We start from the raw sequence: 18,747 nt of genomic DNA on the forward strand, positions 1-18,747 counted from the left end.
AGTGAAACAATGTGAAGTCCTTTAAAACAATTTCTTATTAGAGCTACAGATGTGCTTGAGTGCCTTGTGCCTTGTTATTAACATTTTTATGGTGTTGACATCAACAAGTCAGTACCTTTGTTGATCTGGTCCTGTTGATAAATTTATTTTGATAAGTGAGTTGCTTGGAAAACAACCTTTAATTTATGGATCAAACTCAGTATTTACAAATAGTTAGATTGATGTCTGACTATATAAAGATTAAAAGAGACAGATATAAGGATAAGACAGATAGGCAAGAAAGACCTTAAGCTAACTGCTCCACAGCAGACCAAATATCTGCAATTATCTGTTGTATCTAGCCCAGAAAAGACATAATTAAAACACTTATTTAACCCATGGGACATATGAACCATGTCTTCCCAGGATCTAAAACATATGAGTATAACACATTCAATGGCAAACTTTTTAGTCAGTAGTAAAAAAGGAATTCCATCTGGAATTGTAACAGCATAATAGCAGTTACGCCTGTTCTAAATGCCAGGTCATTAAAGAGACTTCCCATACTCTGGAACAGGCTACCCATCTATGTCAAACAAATTTATTCATTAGCACTCTTCAAGAAAAATCTTCATGAGTGGATGGGAAATAAGAAATACACCCCAGGGATCACTTCTGTGTCTCTGCTCGACAGTGGCACAGGAAAATAACTTTCTTGGGTGGTGTAAGCCAGGGAACCTTTTTGGCTAGGCTTACATAGGCCCTTGGGCCAAAAGCCTAGTACCTACCTATGAACCTTTGAACCTATGAACAATCTTGGGCCTTGCTTTGCATGGATCTAAGTGTGGCCACCTACTGTATATTCAGGCTCTACAGCAGTAGCGTCGTTGCCTCACAGCAAGAGGTTCTCCTGTTCGATTCTCGGCAGGAGCGCCTTCTGTGTGGAGTCTGCATGTCCTCCCCGTGGTCGAGTGGTGTTCAAAAGACATGCGTAGAATGGGCATGCCTTCGTTGAAGATTGGGCATCGAGCTGGCACCTCGGCACCCGTAAAAAAAATCTACTGCCAATCATTAGTGGACCGGAGTTACGCTGTGGCGACCTTTAACCGGGAAAAGCCGAAAGAAGAAAAAGAAGAACTGGTCATCCTGTGAAGGCAAGTAGATTCCCTAGGTAACAAACTCTGGCAGATTTCCTGTCTTTAGAAGATTTCATCATAGGATGGTGATAGGTCTCCCTAACAAGCATCAGCCCACCACACTGGAGGACTATTCCCTGTAGCTGACCAATAGAATGTTGTAACCATTTCATTATTCACCATGTTATGTCTCCATCGTTGGATTATATTATAGCTGCCATCAATACAAACTCTGTGCACTGTGCAAAGAGGGTAAAGCACTCCCAAAACTATTCAAATATATGCTTGCATATATTTCCCTGTGTAGGTTCACAAATTAAAGGACGTTTATTTTTTTGGGGGGGGGGTCACATGCCCACATCTGTAGCAATCAAAGAATTGTTTTCATACCATTCAGTTGTTATATAGACATACTAACATGACTGTCATGCCTGGGGAAATCACAGCTGCCTTTCAAATACAATTATCTTTCATCTTTTGCCTTAACATTTAAACTGGCATTAGAGTGAGTTACTTTTGAAAAGACGTATCAAGTTAAACAACTGGGATAATATGTCTTTTCCAGGCTGATAATACCTGTTATGAAATTACGATACATGAATGACCATGGTCAGCTATGTGGGACCATGAATGACCTTTGTTACACAGAGGTATTTTATTCTTACTTTACTTGTTCTTCAGTATACAGGAAGGACCATCTCACCTGAGCCAATGGCTATTTACTGTGGAGGCCTGGGGGACAAAAGATCCACAACAGATTCAAAAACATTTAAACAGTAGTTGAAGAGTAATTATATACAAGGGGAGAAAGACCCTTCAACAGATTAATTGTTTTACAATGAAATGGGGATAAAGACTTCACGAAAAACATACATAAAAACACTTTACAAAACTGGTAAGTAATTATATACAAGGAGAGAAAAGACCCATGACAGATAAAACACTATAATACTAATAGGAGTGTACATTTTATAGAGAGGATAAGAGCCCCCACAATAGATTGAAATACATATACAGAACATTGCTAGGAGAAATTGTGATCAAAAATACAATATGTACTGCAAGTTCAAGACACTTGGATAGGCTATGTCAAGCAGACAAATATATAGTTATTCAACATATTGTCTATATTTCTAATAATATATGGAGGTGACAAATAATATTCTGTTGCCAAAAGAGAGAAGTAAAGGAGTGGGTATTTAATAATTTCTGCATTTAACTAAATGTTGGCATTGTGCACATTCTTTGGCTGTTAATGTAGGAATAATACCAGATAAGTTTATCATCTCAGATGCCATTCTTTACTTTCTCACCATTATATATTTAAAATATAGATGATATACATCATTGTTCTCTGTGGACACAGTTTATAGGTGATAGTGTGCCTTCTGTGGTTGAGAACTCACAAACAGTGTCAGTTAAGTTCACCAGCTCAGATTGTTGGATTTACTTTCTTACCACTATATATTTAACTCTAACTCAACCTCAATGATCCCTTCCTCCTTTTCAAATCTCAAATTTATTTTACTCTAATTTGTCAAATTTGAGCCATATGTGTGAATCATGGAAACTGCCTGGGTGACCTACACATGTATTGTAAATGATACGCCATGCATTACTGACCACCCGCAGATAATGGAGTAATACCCTTTGTGTTTCATGTACCTCATTCCCTATTTACCAGATGGGGCATTTATTTCAAAGTGTGTGTATCCTGTGGCTCCCAGTACCTCGGAGGAGTGGGCTTTAGCAAATATAAATCCCATATATGCTCCTGCACATACTGAAGCATAACATCAAGGAACTGCTGGATGCCTGGGACACCCCACTGCATCTCCATTTGGTCACTGAAATGTCATTGTAGTGAAACTATGTAAAGCCACACATACTTAGTATCCACTGGGATCAGTACACCATGATTCCAATGGGGCTGTAAACAAGGGAGACACACTTCCACCGTTAGTTATTAGTTGTCCCTGTCCACTCAGTAGTGGTTTCATATGTCACTGTTAAGGAGGTCATGAAACACTGAGTGTGGTTGGAAGATACTGTGCTTTGGGGACAATGTCTTGCACTATTGAGAGTGGTAGATGCTATAAGAGCCTCTTGCAGATACAGGTTTGTAATTGTTGCCACAACCCCTGACATAGTTATGAGGTTTTCTGTGTTTGAATGTGACATACATATTTCCTTCATTAACATACAGTATAGCTCATATGATCATTAGAGTATATTCAGCCTGTGCCTTGTTTTCCATGTGGATACACTGCATTAAAGTGTTTCCTGAATTGCAAACATCATGCTTGGCCTTGCTCATTGCTTAACTTCCCTTAGCACATTGTGGACAGCGTTTATGAATTTAGCCTAAATTTCATATGCCAGAAAATGTATGATAGCATAGTCTTCACTCACTAATTACCACCATCATACCCATTGTAAAGAAAATTAATATTTCCTCATCCTACCTCTGTGACCACATTTCAAGATACTGACAGATTAATGGAGCTATGAAGAGAGAAAAGAGAAACCTTGATAAGGACAGCACTGTTCACTCAAAAAATGATTTGTCTTGTTCTGCTCCTACCAATTAATAAGAGCTGGATGGCTGTACAAGCAGGCATGCACCCACTTTGGCAGACAGATAAAACACAGCAGAAAGCAGGAGTGAAATACACATCTCCCACAGCTGCTGCCTAATTATTTTTGCATTTCAGGACTTAATACTCATGAAATTTCCTGACCACCAACATTCCATACCCATTTTATAAGAATACCAGACCAGGTTAAGGCAGGAGTATCAGGACAGACATGCTCAGCTTTGAAAACTCTTAATTTTACAAATTTTATAAATATATGAACAGATGCATCATACAAGTGTACATTAATAGTGCTACAAACATTTAAACCAACAGATTATTAGTATTATCTACAATAAATCGATCATAACCCAAGTGTAGCCTGCTTATCTTTCACATCTTTAGTCTTTGTATATTGTATGTATGAAAAGTAATTGCATACCTTAACTTTGCTAACCTAGTTAAAAAGTTTAACTGGTTGATTTTGCATATAAAAGTAAATTGTTGGCATAGCATCAGTAAAAGTGCTGATCACAACTGAAAATATTTCTAAATTTAACATCATAACAATAAAATGTAATGAGTTACTATATAAAAATAGATCAAATGTAAATCAGGACTTGGTAACTAGCTGTAAATGCTTTAATCTGACGTTTTAGCTGAATTCTATAGCATCTACAACCTAAACATTTGTGCTTTCTTCCTCTGTTGAAAAATCATTGTTTATTGCAACTGAAACTGTAATGCAATACTCTCTTTAAAATAGAAATAACTTGGCATATACAGAATCCCAACACATCAACTTTGTGCGCTTGTGAGCAATGTGATTTGATAGGAGCGCACATCCACTCTGAGTAGGTGATGTTCAACCTACCAAGGATTAGAATCCTTGTACTTCACTCCCCCACCTCCAAAAAATGCCCATTTTATTTTTTTACAGGAGTGGGGAGTAGTGGGTTGCCTTCCCTTACGTGTGTGTATGGGAGAACCCTACCACCTCCAAACGTATGTATACCAGCTCTACAGTTGGACCACCTTGAAGAAGGAGGAAATTACCCTTAAAAAGGGTATCACTTCTGACACAACTGTTTGACAGTGATTTCCTACTGAGGATCTCTGATCCTTGATAGGTTAAACTTCAGGCAATGATGCTGAAGAGTTCAGTCTTATTCCACACGTTGGTTACCCCAGGAGCGCACAGTTTATACAACTCTTCAAACAAAAAAATCTATAAAAAATTTATAAAGAAAATTTACTGTTTACAACTGTGTAATCCAAATAGTTGTGAGAACTATTTTTCTATTAATTATCCAGCTATACAAAGTAAACTTACATAATATGAAATATCTCAGTCATGGCTCTTAGATTGCATTTGATTCCACTTATCAAGTCCTTGCTGTTGTTGTTTTCATGGCTCAAACTCATTTTCCATCACTTTCAGTAAGACGGCCATCAGTATATCTCACAACTGTCACTTTTTTGTCTCATATTTTGGCCTTGCCCCATTTAAATGTTTTGATTTTCTAGTAAATCTCTAATGGTTAGAATGACTTAATAATGCCACATATAAGAGTTTCATGCTTCTTATTGTTCAGAAAATGCATGTTGATATAAAACCTGTTGCTCTGTTGATGTTTTAAATGAATAAGAGTATTTAAAATGTGTCACCGATTTTGGGACTTTGCCACCCCCCCCCCTCCTTATTTTTGGTGTTGTCCAGATTTTACTCTCCATTCCACACAGCAAGATTAAGACTCCTGACTCTTTTATTTAAAAAAAAAATGTTCAGTACTTGCACCTCTAACCATACTTCTCAACTTCTTAGAGCAAGAAATCTGGACAAAGCCATTAATAAAAGTGGGACTAAGGCCCAAATATAGGGGCAATTTTTAAATATTTCTCTTACAAATTTAAAAAGTTGAGAGAATAACAAGTTTTACATTAGAATGAATTTTCTGAAAGGGGATGAAGCCTGAAACTCAAATGTCTGTCCTTATTTCCTAACTTTAGTCTTTAATGATTTGCCATTAGTCAGAAAACCACAACTTTATGAAAAAACAACCAAAAATATAAGGCAAAAATCTGGACATTCTGTGAAAATCTGTACAGTTGAGAGGTATGCTTCTAACTGCTTGAACTTGTGGCTGTCCTAACACCTGATATTGTGACAGTGTGATGATGATGTGGCAGGGTGTGGAAGGTGTCAAACTGCAAAAAATATTTTGATTTAAAGGGATACTCAGAATGTTATGGCACCCTGTTATTTTAAGATGAAATTCAGCATTTCATGAGAAATTTGGGACATTTCAGAGGTATGGTCTGAACAAATATGCATGTTACCTTACTTCTGTTTTGAAGAATACAAATCTCCTGCAAAATATCATGCACAAGACTGTCACTAATTACAAAAAATGAATTGCTGTTTTGGTTGTCAGATCACAATATTCAGTCTCAAATGTAAAGAAATGCTTCTTTAATTGTGCAATCACAGCACAAACAGTAACTTATTGATTTATCAATAGTAATTTCCATTTGTTTATACCAAGTTGTAAATGTGTAATATTATAACCAGAAATTACAGAGTTATTGCCATTAAAAAGTGATTGTTGTCAGATCACTACTTACAAAGGTAAGCATATCAACATATGAGCCTTTTCAGATGGGTCTTTTCTTCATTTAAGCAGTAGGATAATGAGTGAAGACAAAAGTAATATTTTGGTTAGGTAAATCTGTACATATGCTGTAGAAATGTATGATAAAGGTAAACAGTGTTATCATATTATTGATTTTCTTTATAGATGGAAAACCAAATTGTCTCATTCGTTCTTTTTATTAAGACCATGCTGACTGGTGTTTCTGCATATCAAAATGGTCTTGTTAGTGAGGCCTGTATTACAATGGTGCCAGGTCATGGCTACAGTCAACAATCAACTATACCTCCTTACAGTGTTTCTGTGCAGAATTCTGTCTACAGCCCAGGCGATACAATTACAGGTGAATAAATATTTATTTACTGTAAGTCATAATTGTTGAAAACTCATGAATTCACTAACCTCAGTAAATCGGTGAATCTCAGACTCATAAAAAAATCCAATTATGTTGTCAAACAACATTGCAGATATGCACTGAATAGTCTAAATTGTTATATTTCAAAGAAGGTGATCTTTATCTATCCACTTATAATGTAAATTAAAATTCGACCAACAGCAGTGAATTTCATTGAAATAAGGTAAACACTTGTAAAATAATACTCCCTTTACATCTGTGTTCCTGCTTGTAACCTACTGTAATGCTTTTACCATTAATCACTTTAGTTATTTGAATCTTTCAATATGAAAATCAGAAATCGCTAATTATTAGAAACAAGGCCTAAGCAGATGAGATACTTTTTGAATCAAATACATATGCATATAAAAGGGTATTATGTTGCCAGTATAATTACTGAGACAAAAAATTATAATGAAAAGATATGATATTATGAAACATCCAGGCAACTGCTGAGAAAACGTGGTGTGGTGAGCTAAAGCCGTGATTCAGTCACTACTTTAACAATACGATTACTCAATGAGTTTTCTAGGAACTGCATTTATTTGCTTTTTTGTTTCTATTAGTGACTGATCTCTGCTCGTTTGTTTTTTTATTTCATTTTTTAATATGGTGATTAGTAATTTCTGGAGCTACAGAATAAGCATATTAGGCCAGCCTGAGAATTTATTAATGATGCATTTTTTTCATTAAGAAAATAAGCCAGTAAAGCCATGATCAGTTGAATTCTCCTCCCGTTTGTGATCCATAGATACCTGGCACTTCCCATTCACTCATTAGCACACCTGTTTCATTCCATGGCAGAAAACAGATAACATTTTGGATATGTGTGTGTGTGTGTCTATTAGGGCAGCTTTGATATATGACTATAAAGGGCTAGGAGCCATGGCCTACCTATTTCATATTACTTGAAGGTAAACATTTAATGGTCGGAGCTATGTGTAGTCTGCACTTACATAGGACTGTGCTTTGAGCAGTGGGACCCCAAGGGGGATTTTTATGTCTAGCCTTGCTTTCCAAATGTATCTGTCAGGTTTAGATACACTAGGATGGTTTTATGAGGTAGATGCAGACTTGGGCATGGATCATCAAGCATTTACAGCCTACCTCTATGTATTAGAGACATAGGTGCTAGAACAGAAGCACATTTCTTATTCATTATGTTAGGGAAGAACTCTGCTTTCATGGAATGGAAGCCTGTTCTAGAAAAAGGGTAGTCCCTGAGGCACACACTTGTCTCTCCAGCATGTCCTATTTATGTTGCAAATGAGGTTTATGTCTCTAGATGAGGTCATTTTGATTCTATTTGCTTTATGGATGCTTAACAGATCCATCAGAGTGGGATCAGATGATGCCTTGTAGGCTAGGCATAGATTGCTGCTCAGTAGCCCATAGGATATTGAGTGCAGGGATAGAGCTTTGAGGCAGTTTGCATTGAACTTGTTGTTTACAGCCTGTATTATTTTTCTGAGGAACCCCTGAGGATTCTGCAGTTTCTCCATATGTCTGGTCAGGTACATACTGAATGGGGAACTGTATTCAATGATTGACCTGATGAGGACAGAGTACAGTGGAATAATAACATCCTTGGACCTAGATGCCATACCCTTGTTTATAAGTTGTCCAACATAGAGCTATTGCTTTACCACTGTAGAAACATGATGTCCAAAGATCAGACTACTGTTTACATACATTCCTAAATCCCTTGACTTGACATTAGAATAGTACATGCCAAAAAGGAATAGTCCTGGCACCAAGTTCTGTGGGACTCCTCTAGTGACTCACCTCATTGTTGAGGTAGACTCCCCCATCCTAACTTATTGAGTCCTATCAGTGAATCAGCTGGCTGTCCAGTGAGAGACATAGGAGTTTATACCTAATTTTGTGAGTTTGTCAACAATGCCAAGGTGGGATATTGTGTTGAATGCTTTGGCCAGGTCAAGGTAGGCAGTATGCACTATTTTCCCCAATCCATTGTTTTGGTGACCTTTTTGAGGAAGTCCGCCAGGTTGAGCAGGCATGACCTGCCCTTGACAAAACCAAACTGATTCAGATACAGTATCTGAAGGTTTCCATTGTTTATTATTTCCATGATAATTCTTTCCATGCAGTGTCTGGGAGGCAGGCTGGTTGCAGAGCTAGTAGGAAAGTGCATATCCATGACTACAGGTTCTAATCACATGATCTACAAGGGTATGGCAAAAGAGGGGTTTACAGCTGACTAGCCTGAGTGCTATAAGAGTATAAACTACAATCAAGACTGTGTGAGACTAAACTCATGTGGTGATACTAACACTGTGCAAACTAATTGGTATTTGCAAAACTAAGTAGTAAGGAAATTGAAATGGTATATTCTTGATATCCATTAAAAAGCAAGGGAGACAGACGTCCTTGTGTATGCCTGAATGGTTAACATTAGGTGACATTTATTATTATTATTTTCATGCATATGTCACTAGTATATCAAACGTGATGATCTCCCTGGGAATTTCAGCTAACAAGTAAGTAAAGGATGAACTTTAGTGTAAACTGAAGTTATTTAATAGTGCCGCTGCAACAAGCCTGGCTAACTCTCATCATTCAATGTGAATAATCTATTAATCTAGCTACTGTTAATTTTCCCCTGACTGTAACCAGGGGTAACTTTTAACCCGTGAACTTGTCTATTCATGTTTGCCTATGTATTCTTTGTAAATACCATATATGCAATTGTGTCTTCATTGTTTTTATTGAATCTGTTTACCTTGGAGCTTTTCTCCCAGCCTCCGCTGAAAATGGACATGGATCCAGTCGGACTATCCTGGTCAACAAATGTAAAATAAATAAATAAATACAATTTCATCTAGATTTTGCAAAGAATACCCAGTCCTTTGGTGTAATTTCATGTGGTACTGCCAGGTCTGCTTGTTCATCTAGATGTCTCACACTGTCCTTGGATAATTACTGTTTAAATGGAATATTTATCATTGTTATGTGTTGTAACTCCACATTTTTCTTCTTGCTATAATTTCCATGTCTTAAAGTGCTCATATGTTGAAGGATATGAGTTCTAAAGTCACCATCTCCATACAAAGGTAAATAGCTCTTTAATAATTTTATTGTTCCACATGTCCTTTCTCACTATCAGTGAGCCAGTTCATCGGCAGCCTCTGTGTTCTTGAGCACGACATCTACAAGATACGCAGACGTGCAGTTTGCTGTATGCTGCCATCTGATTTATGCCTGGTACTGTATTATCTAGATGCATGTTTACTGTCTGTGCTGAACCCAAGTATAACATTAGAAATTTTTTTTATGAAACACTTCTTTGTGCTGTACTATGCAACACTGATTGTGTTTGTAGTTATGACTATGTATTGACTATACCTTTTGTTAATTGTGAAAGCTTTCCCTCGTTCAAGCATAACACTTGATTGGGTCTGTAAAAGCTGTGGCTCTCATACTCAGGATAATTTTGTTTGAATTGATAACTGTACTTTCCAAAAGTTAACAGAACAATATTCCTTCAAGAGAATTAGTTGACTTTTGATCACAACTAAACATATAAATCCTAAATAGATTATCCTTGTGACCAAGAAAGTGAAGAAGAATGAAAAAGGAACGTATTTTTGATACCTTATTATAACTTTGAGTTTTTCCTTTTTGTAACATTTCCTTTATTTTTTTGAAAACTTAAATTGCCAGTCTATCTCAACATTAAACCTAATGTAGATTTTAATAATGTTTTGGTATCTCATTTGTATTTATGATGAGTTTATATATTTAACTTTGTCTAATGTGCTTTGAGGAAAAGCACTGTAATAAACATGAATTGATTGTTGATTTGGTTTGACCCTGTCCTCTGGCAATACTATCCCCATTGCTATTACAATTCCCAAAAGACATAGTGTGAGTTATTCTGTAGTAATGAATAGTAATGCAACATTTAGAACTACAATATTATATTATAATTGGTAATTGATCTGTAAAAAAGTAAAAGTATCTTATGAATTCTGTAACAGCAATAATACATAGAGTATACATTGCACTGCAATGCATTTACTCTGCTAAGCTTATTCACTTGGGCCTCATCCTTATGACCAGACCACTGCAGTGGTAAGTGTATGACAGCAAATCCCCAACCCTAGCCATGTAACATTGCTGTAGTGTATTGTATTGAGAAATTACATTAGAATCTTTAAATGCTTTGGAATAAATGTTTACGATAGTATAGTAAAATGACATCATTTCTAACAAATTTTACTGTGTTTTCTTTTTTTATCAAATATTTTTTTACTATTTTCAACAGGAAGTATCGAACAATAATTAATCTGATATGCACAACAGACAGAGACAATACAAACATGGTTTCAATACATTCCTTAACTCTACATAACCCTCTAAAATCACAACTATATACTTGTATACAAACAGTACTACTGCATTCCTGAATAGTGAGCCAAAGCGGTTCCAGTGAGAGTCTTGGTGATTAATTTAAGAGGAGGGGACACACTCATCAACACAGTGCCTGAGCAGGATAATTACAAAAGTTCTGTTAAGTACAAATCCAAGCTAACTGAATTGCTCATTCTGACTATTAACTAATCCTTTAGAATGAGGTCAAATATAAGTTTCCAGTATTTCTGGTAATACATTTCTTTATTAGTTTCCTATGAAAAGTTTTTGTGAGGATGAATTTAATTGCTAGATTCTTAAATCCCTTCCAAGATAATTTGGTGCGGTCCAGCCAGTTTTTGGTTCTATAAAATTTGATTAATAAATAAAGGGTAATAAGGATGTGATACTTCAGTTTAGATATTCTCAGATCTGTAATATATAGGACTGCTAATTCCCAAGATAGAGTTGACTTTTCATAGCCCATTTTTTCTAAGTGGACTTTAAGGGAGCACCAAAGTTTATGTGTGTGTTTACAAAACCATAGGAGGTGTAATAGGTCCACTTATGTGAAGGCGAAGCATAAACATGCTGAGGAGATGTTAGAATTTAATTTATTTAATACAGAGGGACTAAAATAGGTATTGTTAATTATTAATTGCGTATATATTAGTTTTTTGAATGGGGATAGCTTGATAGTGGATTTGATTGCACTGAGTTTCTGGTCTACCATGAATCTGGTTCCTTGCTGGTCCCAATAGTTAGAGAATAGCAATATATTTTCATATCTAGAGGCCACAATTATTTTATAAGTATTTCACAACATATGCTTCTTGCTGGTTAAATGTTCAATGATATCTCCTACACTAGTTATATCTTTTTCAATATTTGGAATATCTATGGATATGGACAACCCTCTCCTCCTCCCACATAACACTAACACTTGCGAGAGATGCAGCTATTTAGCCAAACTGGAGGCTGAGCTCTCTCAACTCAGGACTGGCAAGACCAGGCAGGAGGAGAAGGCAACTACACACACCACAATACAAGTCTTACATAACTCAACCACACCACTGAATCAAACACATAAACACACTAAGACATACTCAGAGGCTCTGAGTAAACATTTACCTAAACAGCAAAGGCCTCCAAAGCAGACACCCAAGCAACTGCAAACTCAAGACACCACACAAACAACACATAAAAAACAAAATCAGTGTGCAAAGCAGTCACTGCCCTTAAGGCCAAATACAACACCAAACATACTTGCCATAGGTGACTCCATAGTCAGACACACTGACGTCCCACTCACCAGGCTGAGCAAGGAGAAGGTCACGGTAAGCTGCCTATCAGGCGCTAGAATCCGCCACATAACACAAGCACTCAGGTCACTCCACAGCAAGTACAAGTATGACACAGTCATTGTCCATGCTGGTGTGAACGACCTGAGACGTACCTCCCTGGACTACATGAAAAGAGACATAGAGGAGCTCTCTGATTATGTAGCCCAGGCAGGTATGACCCTGACCCTGAGCAGTATCCTTCCTTCACCACGAATGATGCCACAATATAGTGACAAGATGATCAGCTTTAACAATTGGCTGGTGTCATTCAAAGGGGATCCAGTGTCTGTCTGCTTGGGATGACATGCTTGACAAGCCACGCTGCTTCGCAAGTGACGGCTTGCACCTGTCACCCCTGGGATTCCGGATATTGGCTAAGGCTCTTGCCACCCCCATAGTGCCTTTTTAAGGCAAGGCTCAAATTCTAAACCTACCACCCTAGAAAACAAAAACGGGAAGAAACTAAGGGTAATGCTGCTCAATGCCAGAAGTCTAAATCTCAAAATGCATGCACTCGAGGCCCTTCTCAGTATGGAGAACATCGATGTCTGTGCTGTGACTGAAACCTGGTTCAAGGCTCCTGAGAGCACCCCGGCACTATCAGGTTTTACCTCATATCATGCGTTCCGACCCCAAAACCCGGACCATACCACAAAAGGAGGGGGTGTATCCATATTCATCAAGGATACCCACACCTCCAGGTTGGTGGCTACGCACGAAGCATCGGAAACCATCCAAGTGCAATTAACCATAGGCAAAACTGCTCTACAATTTGTAGCATGCTACAGGCCACCCTCTCAAACTCAGGAAACCCACACAGCCTTCCTGAAGACACTGGAGGGTATAAATGTATCACCAAACACCATCATATTGGGTGATTTCAACTACCCGAATATAGACTGGGAACATTACTCAAGCCCCAACTTTCTAGCCCAAAGGTTCCTGGAGTTCATAAATTCAAATGCCATGGAACAACTAGTCACCGTCCCCACAAGAGGAGAAAATATACTAGATCTCATCATCACAAACATGGGGACAAAATGCTCCACACCGGAAGTATATCCCTCTTTGGTGAGATCAGATCATAAACTAATCTCACTAGAAATCCACATCCCGCCCCCACCCCAAACAAAAAAGACCACAGTGAAGAACTTCTCTAAAGCAAACTTCACACTACTCAAGACAGGTGTGGTATCCTTCAAGGCCCCTGAGCCAATGGAAACCACAACCCAATCTGCGGAAGCCCTTACAAATGCCTTCTATGAACACCTTCAGGACTGCATGGATCAGGCAATCCCAAATAAAACCAAGACTCTTTGCACCAAGGGCAAATGTCCAGTGTGGTGGACCCCAGCCATAAACAAACTTTACAATAAGAGGAGAAAGCTATTACATGATAGAGCAAAATCCCAAAAAGGGAAGGCACTAGCAAGAAACTACGATCCCTCATAAAATCATCCAAGGCCAACTTTGAGAAAAAAATTGCCATAGATTCAAAAGCCAATCATAAGGCCTTCTTCAGCTATGTCAGAAACCTGGGTGGAAACTCCCAGATATGCTCAGAATTAGTCCAAAATGATACAAAAATCACTGAACCCACAGACATTGCCAACATACTGGCAGACAGGTTCAGCACAAACTTCACCCCCTCTCCCCCAAAAGGAGAGATAACTATCCCAACAGAGTGTAGCCTCCCAGACATCTCAAATGCGCAGGTGAAAGCTGCTCTCTCTAAAGCTAAAAACACAGCATCAATGGGACCGGATGGTGTCCCCGGCTGTGTGCTACATGAACTCAATAAAGAACTAAACCCGCACATAAGGCAGCTGTTTAATCTTAGCCTTACCACAGGACATGTGCCCAAGGAGTGGCGTACAGCAACTGTGGTGTCACTCCACAAAGGCGGTGCCTCTATGGACCCTGGAAATTACCGCCCCATAAGCTTAACAAGCCTGGTCTGCAAAGCTATGGAGAGGATCATAATGGAACTCATAAACAAGGACATAGGGGACTTGCAGACCTTGGACCCAACCCAGTTTGGCTTTGTCAAGGGCAGATCTTGCCTTTTGAACTTGGTCAACTTCTTCGAAACAGTTACCAAGGCCATTGATGAGGGAAAGCCAGTCCATACAGCCTACCTTGACCTTGCAAAAGCTTTCGACACAATACCCCACTCGGGTATCATAGAGAAACTTACCAGCTTAAATGTAAACCCATATGTCACAAGATGGGTTGCAAACTGGCTAAAGGACAGAACCCACAGGGTTAGAGTTGCTGGAGCCATGTCAGACTCCAAGCCGGTTACAAGTGGTGTCCCACAGGGCTCAGTCCTTGGCCCCCTATTGTTCGGCATCTACTTCTCAGAAGTACAGGCAAACATAGGACTATGGCTGACAAAGTTTGCGGATGACTGCAAACTGGGTGCCATAGTGGATAGTACATCGGACACAGACATCCTTCAGAGGGGTCTCACGGAAACTGATAGCTGGTGCCAGAGCCATGGCCTGAAGTTAAACGCAAAAAAGTGTATAGTCATACCCTTCGGGAAAAACAAGGTAACCCCAAGCTACCATATAGATGGCAACCCACTAAGCACAGAAGAGGTTATCAGGGACCTGGGTACCCAGGTTGACAGTGGCCTCACACTCACGTTGCTAAAGTGGTTCGAAAGACCTTCTACATTGCCCATCTGATCATGAAGGGATTCACATCCAGATCAAGTGAGGTCATTGTTCCCTGTACTCTTCACTTATCAGACCAATGATCGAGTACAATGCCCCATTCGGGATGTATCTCACCCGACACCTGCAGCAATTGGAGAGACCCCAAAAGTTCCTCACCAAAAGGATAAAGGGACTCCAAAACCTGTCATATACTGCCAGACTGAAGAAACTCCAACTCTATTCAGTTGCATACTGTCTGCTCAGAGGTGACCTGTGCCTGACATACAAGGCCATGACCAACCCGGAATTAATGGACATGCTCCACCTCAAAAAATCCAAATCCACCAGAACCACTAGAGCAAGTGACTTAAACCTTAGCACGGATATAAATAGGACGTGCTGGAGGGATAGATTTATCACCCAGAGACTCCCCATGCTGTGGAATAAAATCCCGGTCCATGTGAGGCAGAGCACCTCGCTGGCTCTGTTCAAGAGAAATCTTGACCGGTGGATGGGAGATCATAGGTTTACCCCTGGAATCATCTCTGTGTCACTGCTGGACAGAGGCACAACAAACTAATGGGCACATTATTTCTAACATAAGGGGTGGCGTAAGCCACATAACTTTGGGCTAGGCTTATAAATGCCTTAGGGCAGATAGCCTAGTATAAACCTATGAACCTATGAACCTATGAACCTATGGTTAGTGTTGGTATAAGCTCACTAATCTGACGCAAACTAATAGTATATTTATAACCCAGCCTTAATTCACTTCTCAGTTCTTGTAGCAATTTTTCTTTGTGTCTATGAATATCCCATACAGTGCATTCTTTGATTAAAGGGTAGTCTGATAGATTAAGCATATTATTATTAATTCTGATGTTGGAGTTCATGTGTATAGGTTGGAAGAAGGAAAGGGTCTTATCCAAATCAAGGGATTTTATTAAGTCCTGGAAAATTTTTACCCTTTGCTTCAAAATACTATTTATTTTAGATTTCTTCAGACTTATTGCAGACAGGAAGGGGAGGGCTTTTGGATTAAGGTCAGTGTCGATTTGATGGTTGTGCCAGATTCTTACCCATGGAGCGGACGAGGTATCCTTCTTCGGGTTGAACTTTGAAATTAAAATAATTCTATTTGCACAGGTGATCCAGTAATACAGTTGGAAATCCAGTAGACTCAGTCCTCCTTTTTCTTTAGGCTATATTAGTTTTTGATAACTTATCCTAACCGATTTAGGGAACCATATACATTTGGCTAGTTACTTGTATATTGTTTGAAAGAAATTATTTGGGTTGACCAGATTCAAGGCATTAAACTGATATAGGAATTTAGGTAGGATGTTCATCCTGATAATTGCTCCTTTAGATAACAAGGACAATTTCAATTGCTGCCATCTATGATGATCTTGCAGGTATTTGCCCACACTTTCATAAGGTTATTCTGGAACATGGATGCATAATTATGTTCATATTGTATCCATAAATACCTGAAAGAGTATTCTAGGCTGAAGGGTGATTCTGTGAATAAATATAAATTGTACTGTGTTTTCATTCAACAGTAGTCATTATTAACGTATTTTAAAACTGTAGTATTACAACACAATAAATTCACCTCAGGTTAGGTAGCACCATTGGAACAATTACCTCACAAGTGACAATAAAAATCATGTCATAATTAGAATCTTTCACATTACATAGCAGATTCAAACAATTTTTCTTATCCAAGATGCCAAAGCAGTATCACAGTTAGATTCCTGCATATTTTGCTCAAGCAGTCAAGGTTTTTACTATCCATTAGTAACAATGTTTCTTGTCTGTTTCAAAAATCTGAAAAACATTGCCTGACTAGCCTTTGCTGTAGATGAGATTGCCTTGACAGGTTTAAATAATTAAAAGCTTAGTCTCTTGCAGTCGTATGGACTGGGATTCATAGATGGCTAGAATAATGCACTATCCAAATCAGGGCAGATAGCAACTATGGGCATGGTCTGAGTAATTCTAAGACACAGATCATGCATTTATTAAATGGATGAAATAGTGCAGTATGTACATGCTAAGGAGTCCATAATTACATGTAAATGTGCATCCTGGTGCAAAAAAGACAAATAAAATATGCAAATTTAGGAACTCAAAATGGTGGCTCTATTCAATGACATATAAAAAGGATGGTGCTATGAGGTGGCACAAAATATTTAATTTGCTGGAACCTGTGTTCTGAGAGACTGCCTTCCAAACTATCTGCAAATATACAGAGCTAAGTATATTTTTTTTGGTTACAGAATTTGTTAATTGTTGCTTAGAACTCTGTTGAAACTGTTGTCTCTCTGTTCTGAGAGACTGATATGCAAATATACAGAGATGAGTATATTTTTTTGGTTTTAGAGTTTGTACTGTTAGTTGTAGCTTAGATCTCTGTTGAAACTGTCCCCCACCCCCCCATATGTTCTGCCCAGACCTCCCAACCATTCCAAATTACTCGTTTTTTACCGAGTTTTCGGGTCCAAATGAAGGGGTGCCACGATTCCCGAGTAGCACCCCTTCATTTCCAATTTTTCTTTGCTTTTTAAAATGTTCACGCTGTCGGAGCTGACATCATCACGTGCGCAATGACGTCAGCTCCGTCAGGCTACCAGCCAGTCAGAATTGAGCTCAAGGAGCTCACATCATCATTTCTGGCTGGCTGAGAAATGGCGGGAAGCGCTGAAACGGAAGTTAATTGCAAGCTGGCGGGCCGTGGAAAAGGCGGGAAGCGCAGAAATGGAGTTTGCCAAACCGGGATTAACATGGTGAACTAGCAGCAGTTTGCAGAGGAATAATGGCAGCCGAGCCGATGGAGTTCGCGTTCGCCGAGCACAGAAGAGCATGGGAATGTATTGAGGATTAATAGCAACTACTCAGGGTAAGGTGTGTGTGTGTGTGTGTGTGTGTGTGTGTGTGTGTGTGTGTGTGTGTGTGTGTGTGTGTGTGCGCGTGTGTTTGTGCATGCGTGCGCGCTATGGGTCATAATAAAGGGAATTCTGCAAGTTATAAAAGTAACTTTGACTTGGTTAATTTTAAATTTCACCCATCTGCCTTTCAACACTCTTTGACTCTCTATAGTCAAGGCCTTCAAAAATAGAGTTATATAAATACATATATGAAGAGGCTTTTGACATTCTGAAAAATGACAAACAGAATTTAAGTTATGAGGAGAAACACGTTCTGAAACAACTGAAACAAGATATTTCCATTGTTATTACTAAGGCAAAGGCATGACACAGTGGTGTGTGACAAGCTGCTTTATGAGGGTGAATCCCTTACAATGTTTCCTCTTTAAAACTAACTAATACTCCTACACTAAGAGATTGCTGAATTTCTTTCATTCTGTGTTGACCAGGGTGCAGTATTATACCAATTAAGAATACAATTGATGATGAATGTAATCACACTCCAGCTGTTTTATAGTCTTTCAAATGCCCACAACTCTGTGTGCGTGAAAATGCCCCCATATAATGCATTTGGTGGCTAGAGGTATTCAGGCTCAAACTCTGTACCTTTGGTACAGGGTAAAAAGAGCCTACTATCCCTAGCCACCACCACCATTTTTGAGTGAGTTGAGAGCTATGATGAGAAGTGAGAACATTTGTTT

At 38.7% G+C, this 18,747-nt stretch overlaps 1 protein-coding gene across 1 annotated transcript in view; it reads left to right on the forward strand.

Moving 5' to 3' along the window:
* The first annotated feature begins 6,497 nt into the window (after positions 1–6,497).
* Positions 6,498–18,747, forward strand: part of LOC122812827 (putative ferric-chelate reductase 1) — a 232,532-nt gene continuing 220,282 nt past the window's right edge. The window contains exon 1 of the mRNA XM_044084878.1: positions 6,498–6,685. Within this exon, the coding sequence (XP_043940813.1) occupies positions 6,532–6,685 (154 nt within the window). The 5' untranslated portion in view covers positions 6,498–6,531. The remainder of the gene's footprint in view (positions 6,686–18,747) is intronic.

This window comes from Protopterus annectens, chromosome 10.part0 (genome assembly GCF_019279795.1).
Source record: "Protopterus annectens isolate FY-2018-M chromosome 10.part0, PAN1.0, whole genome shotgun sequence".
Lineage (NCBI taxonomy): Eukaryota > Metazoa > Chordata > Ceratodontiformes > Protopteridae > Protopterus > Protopterus annectens.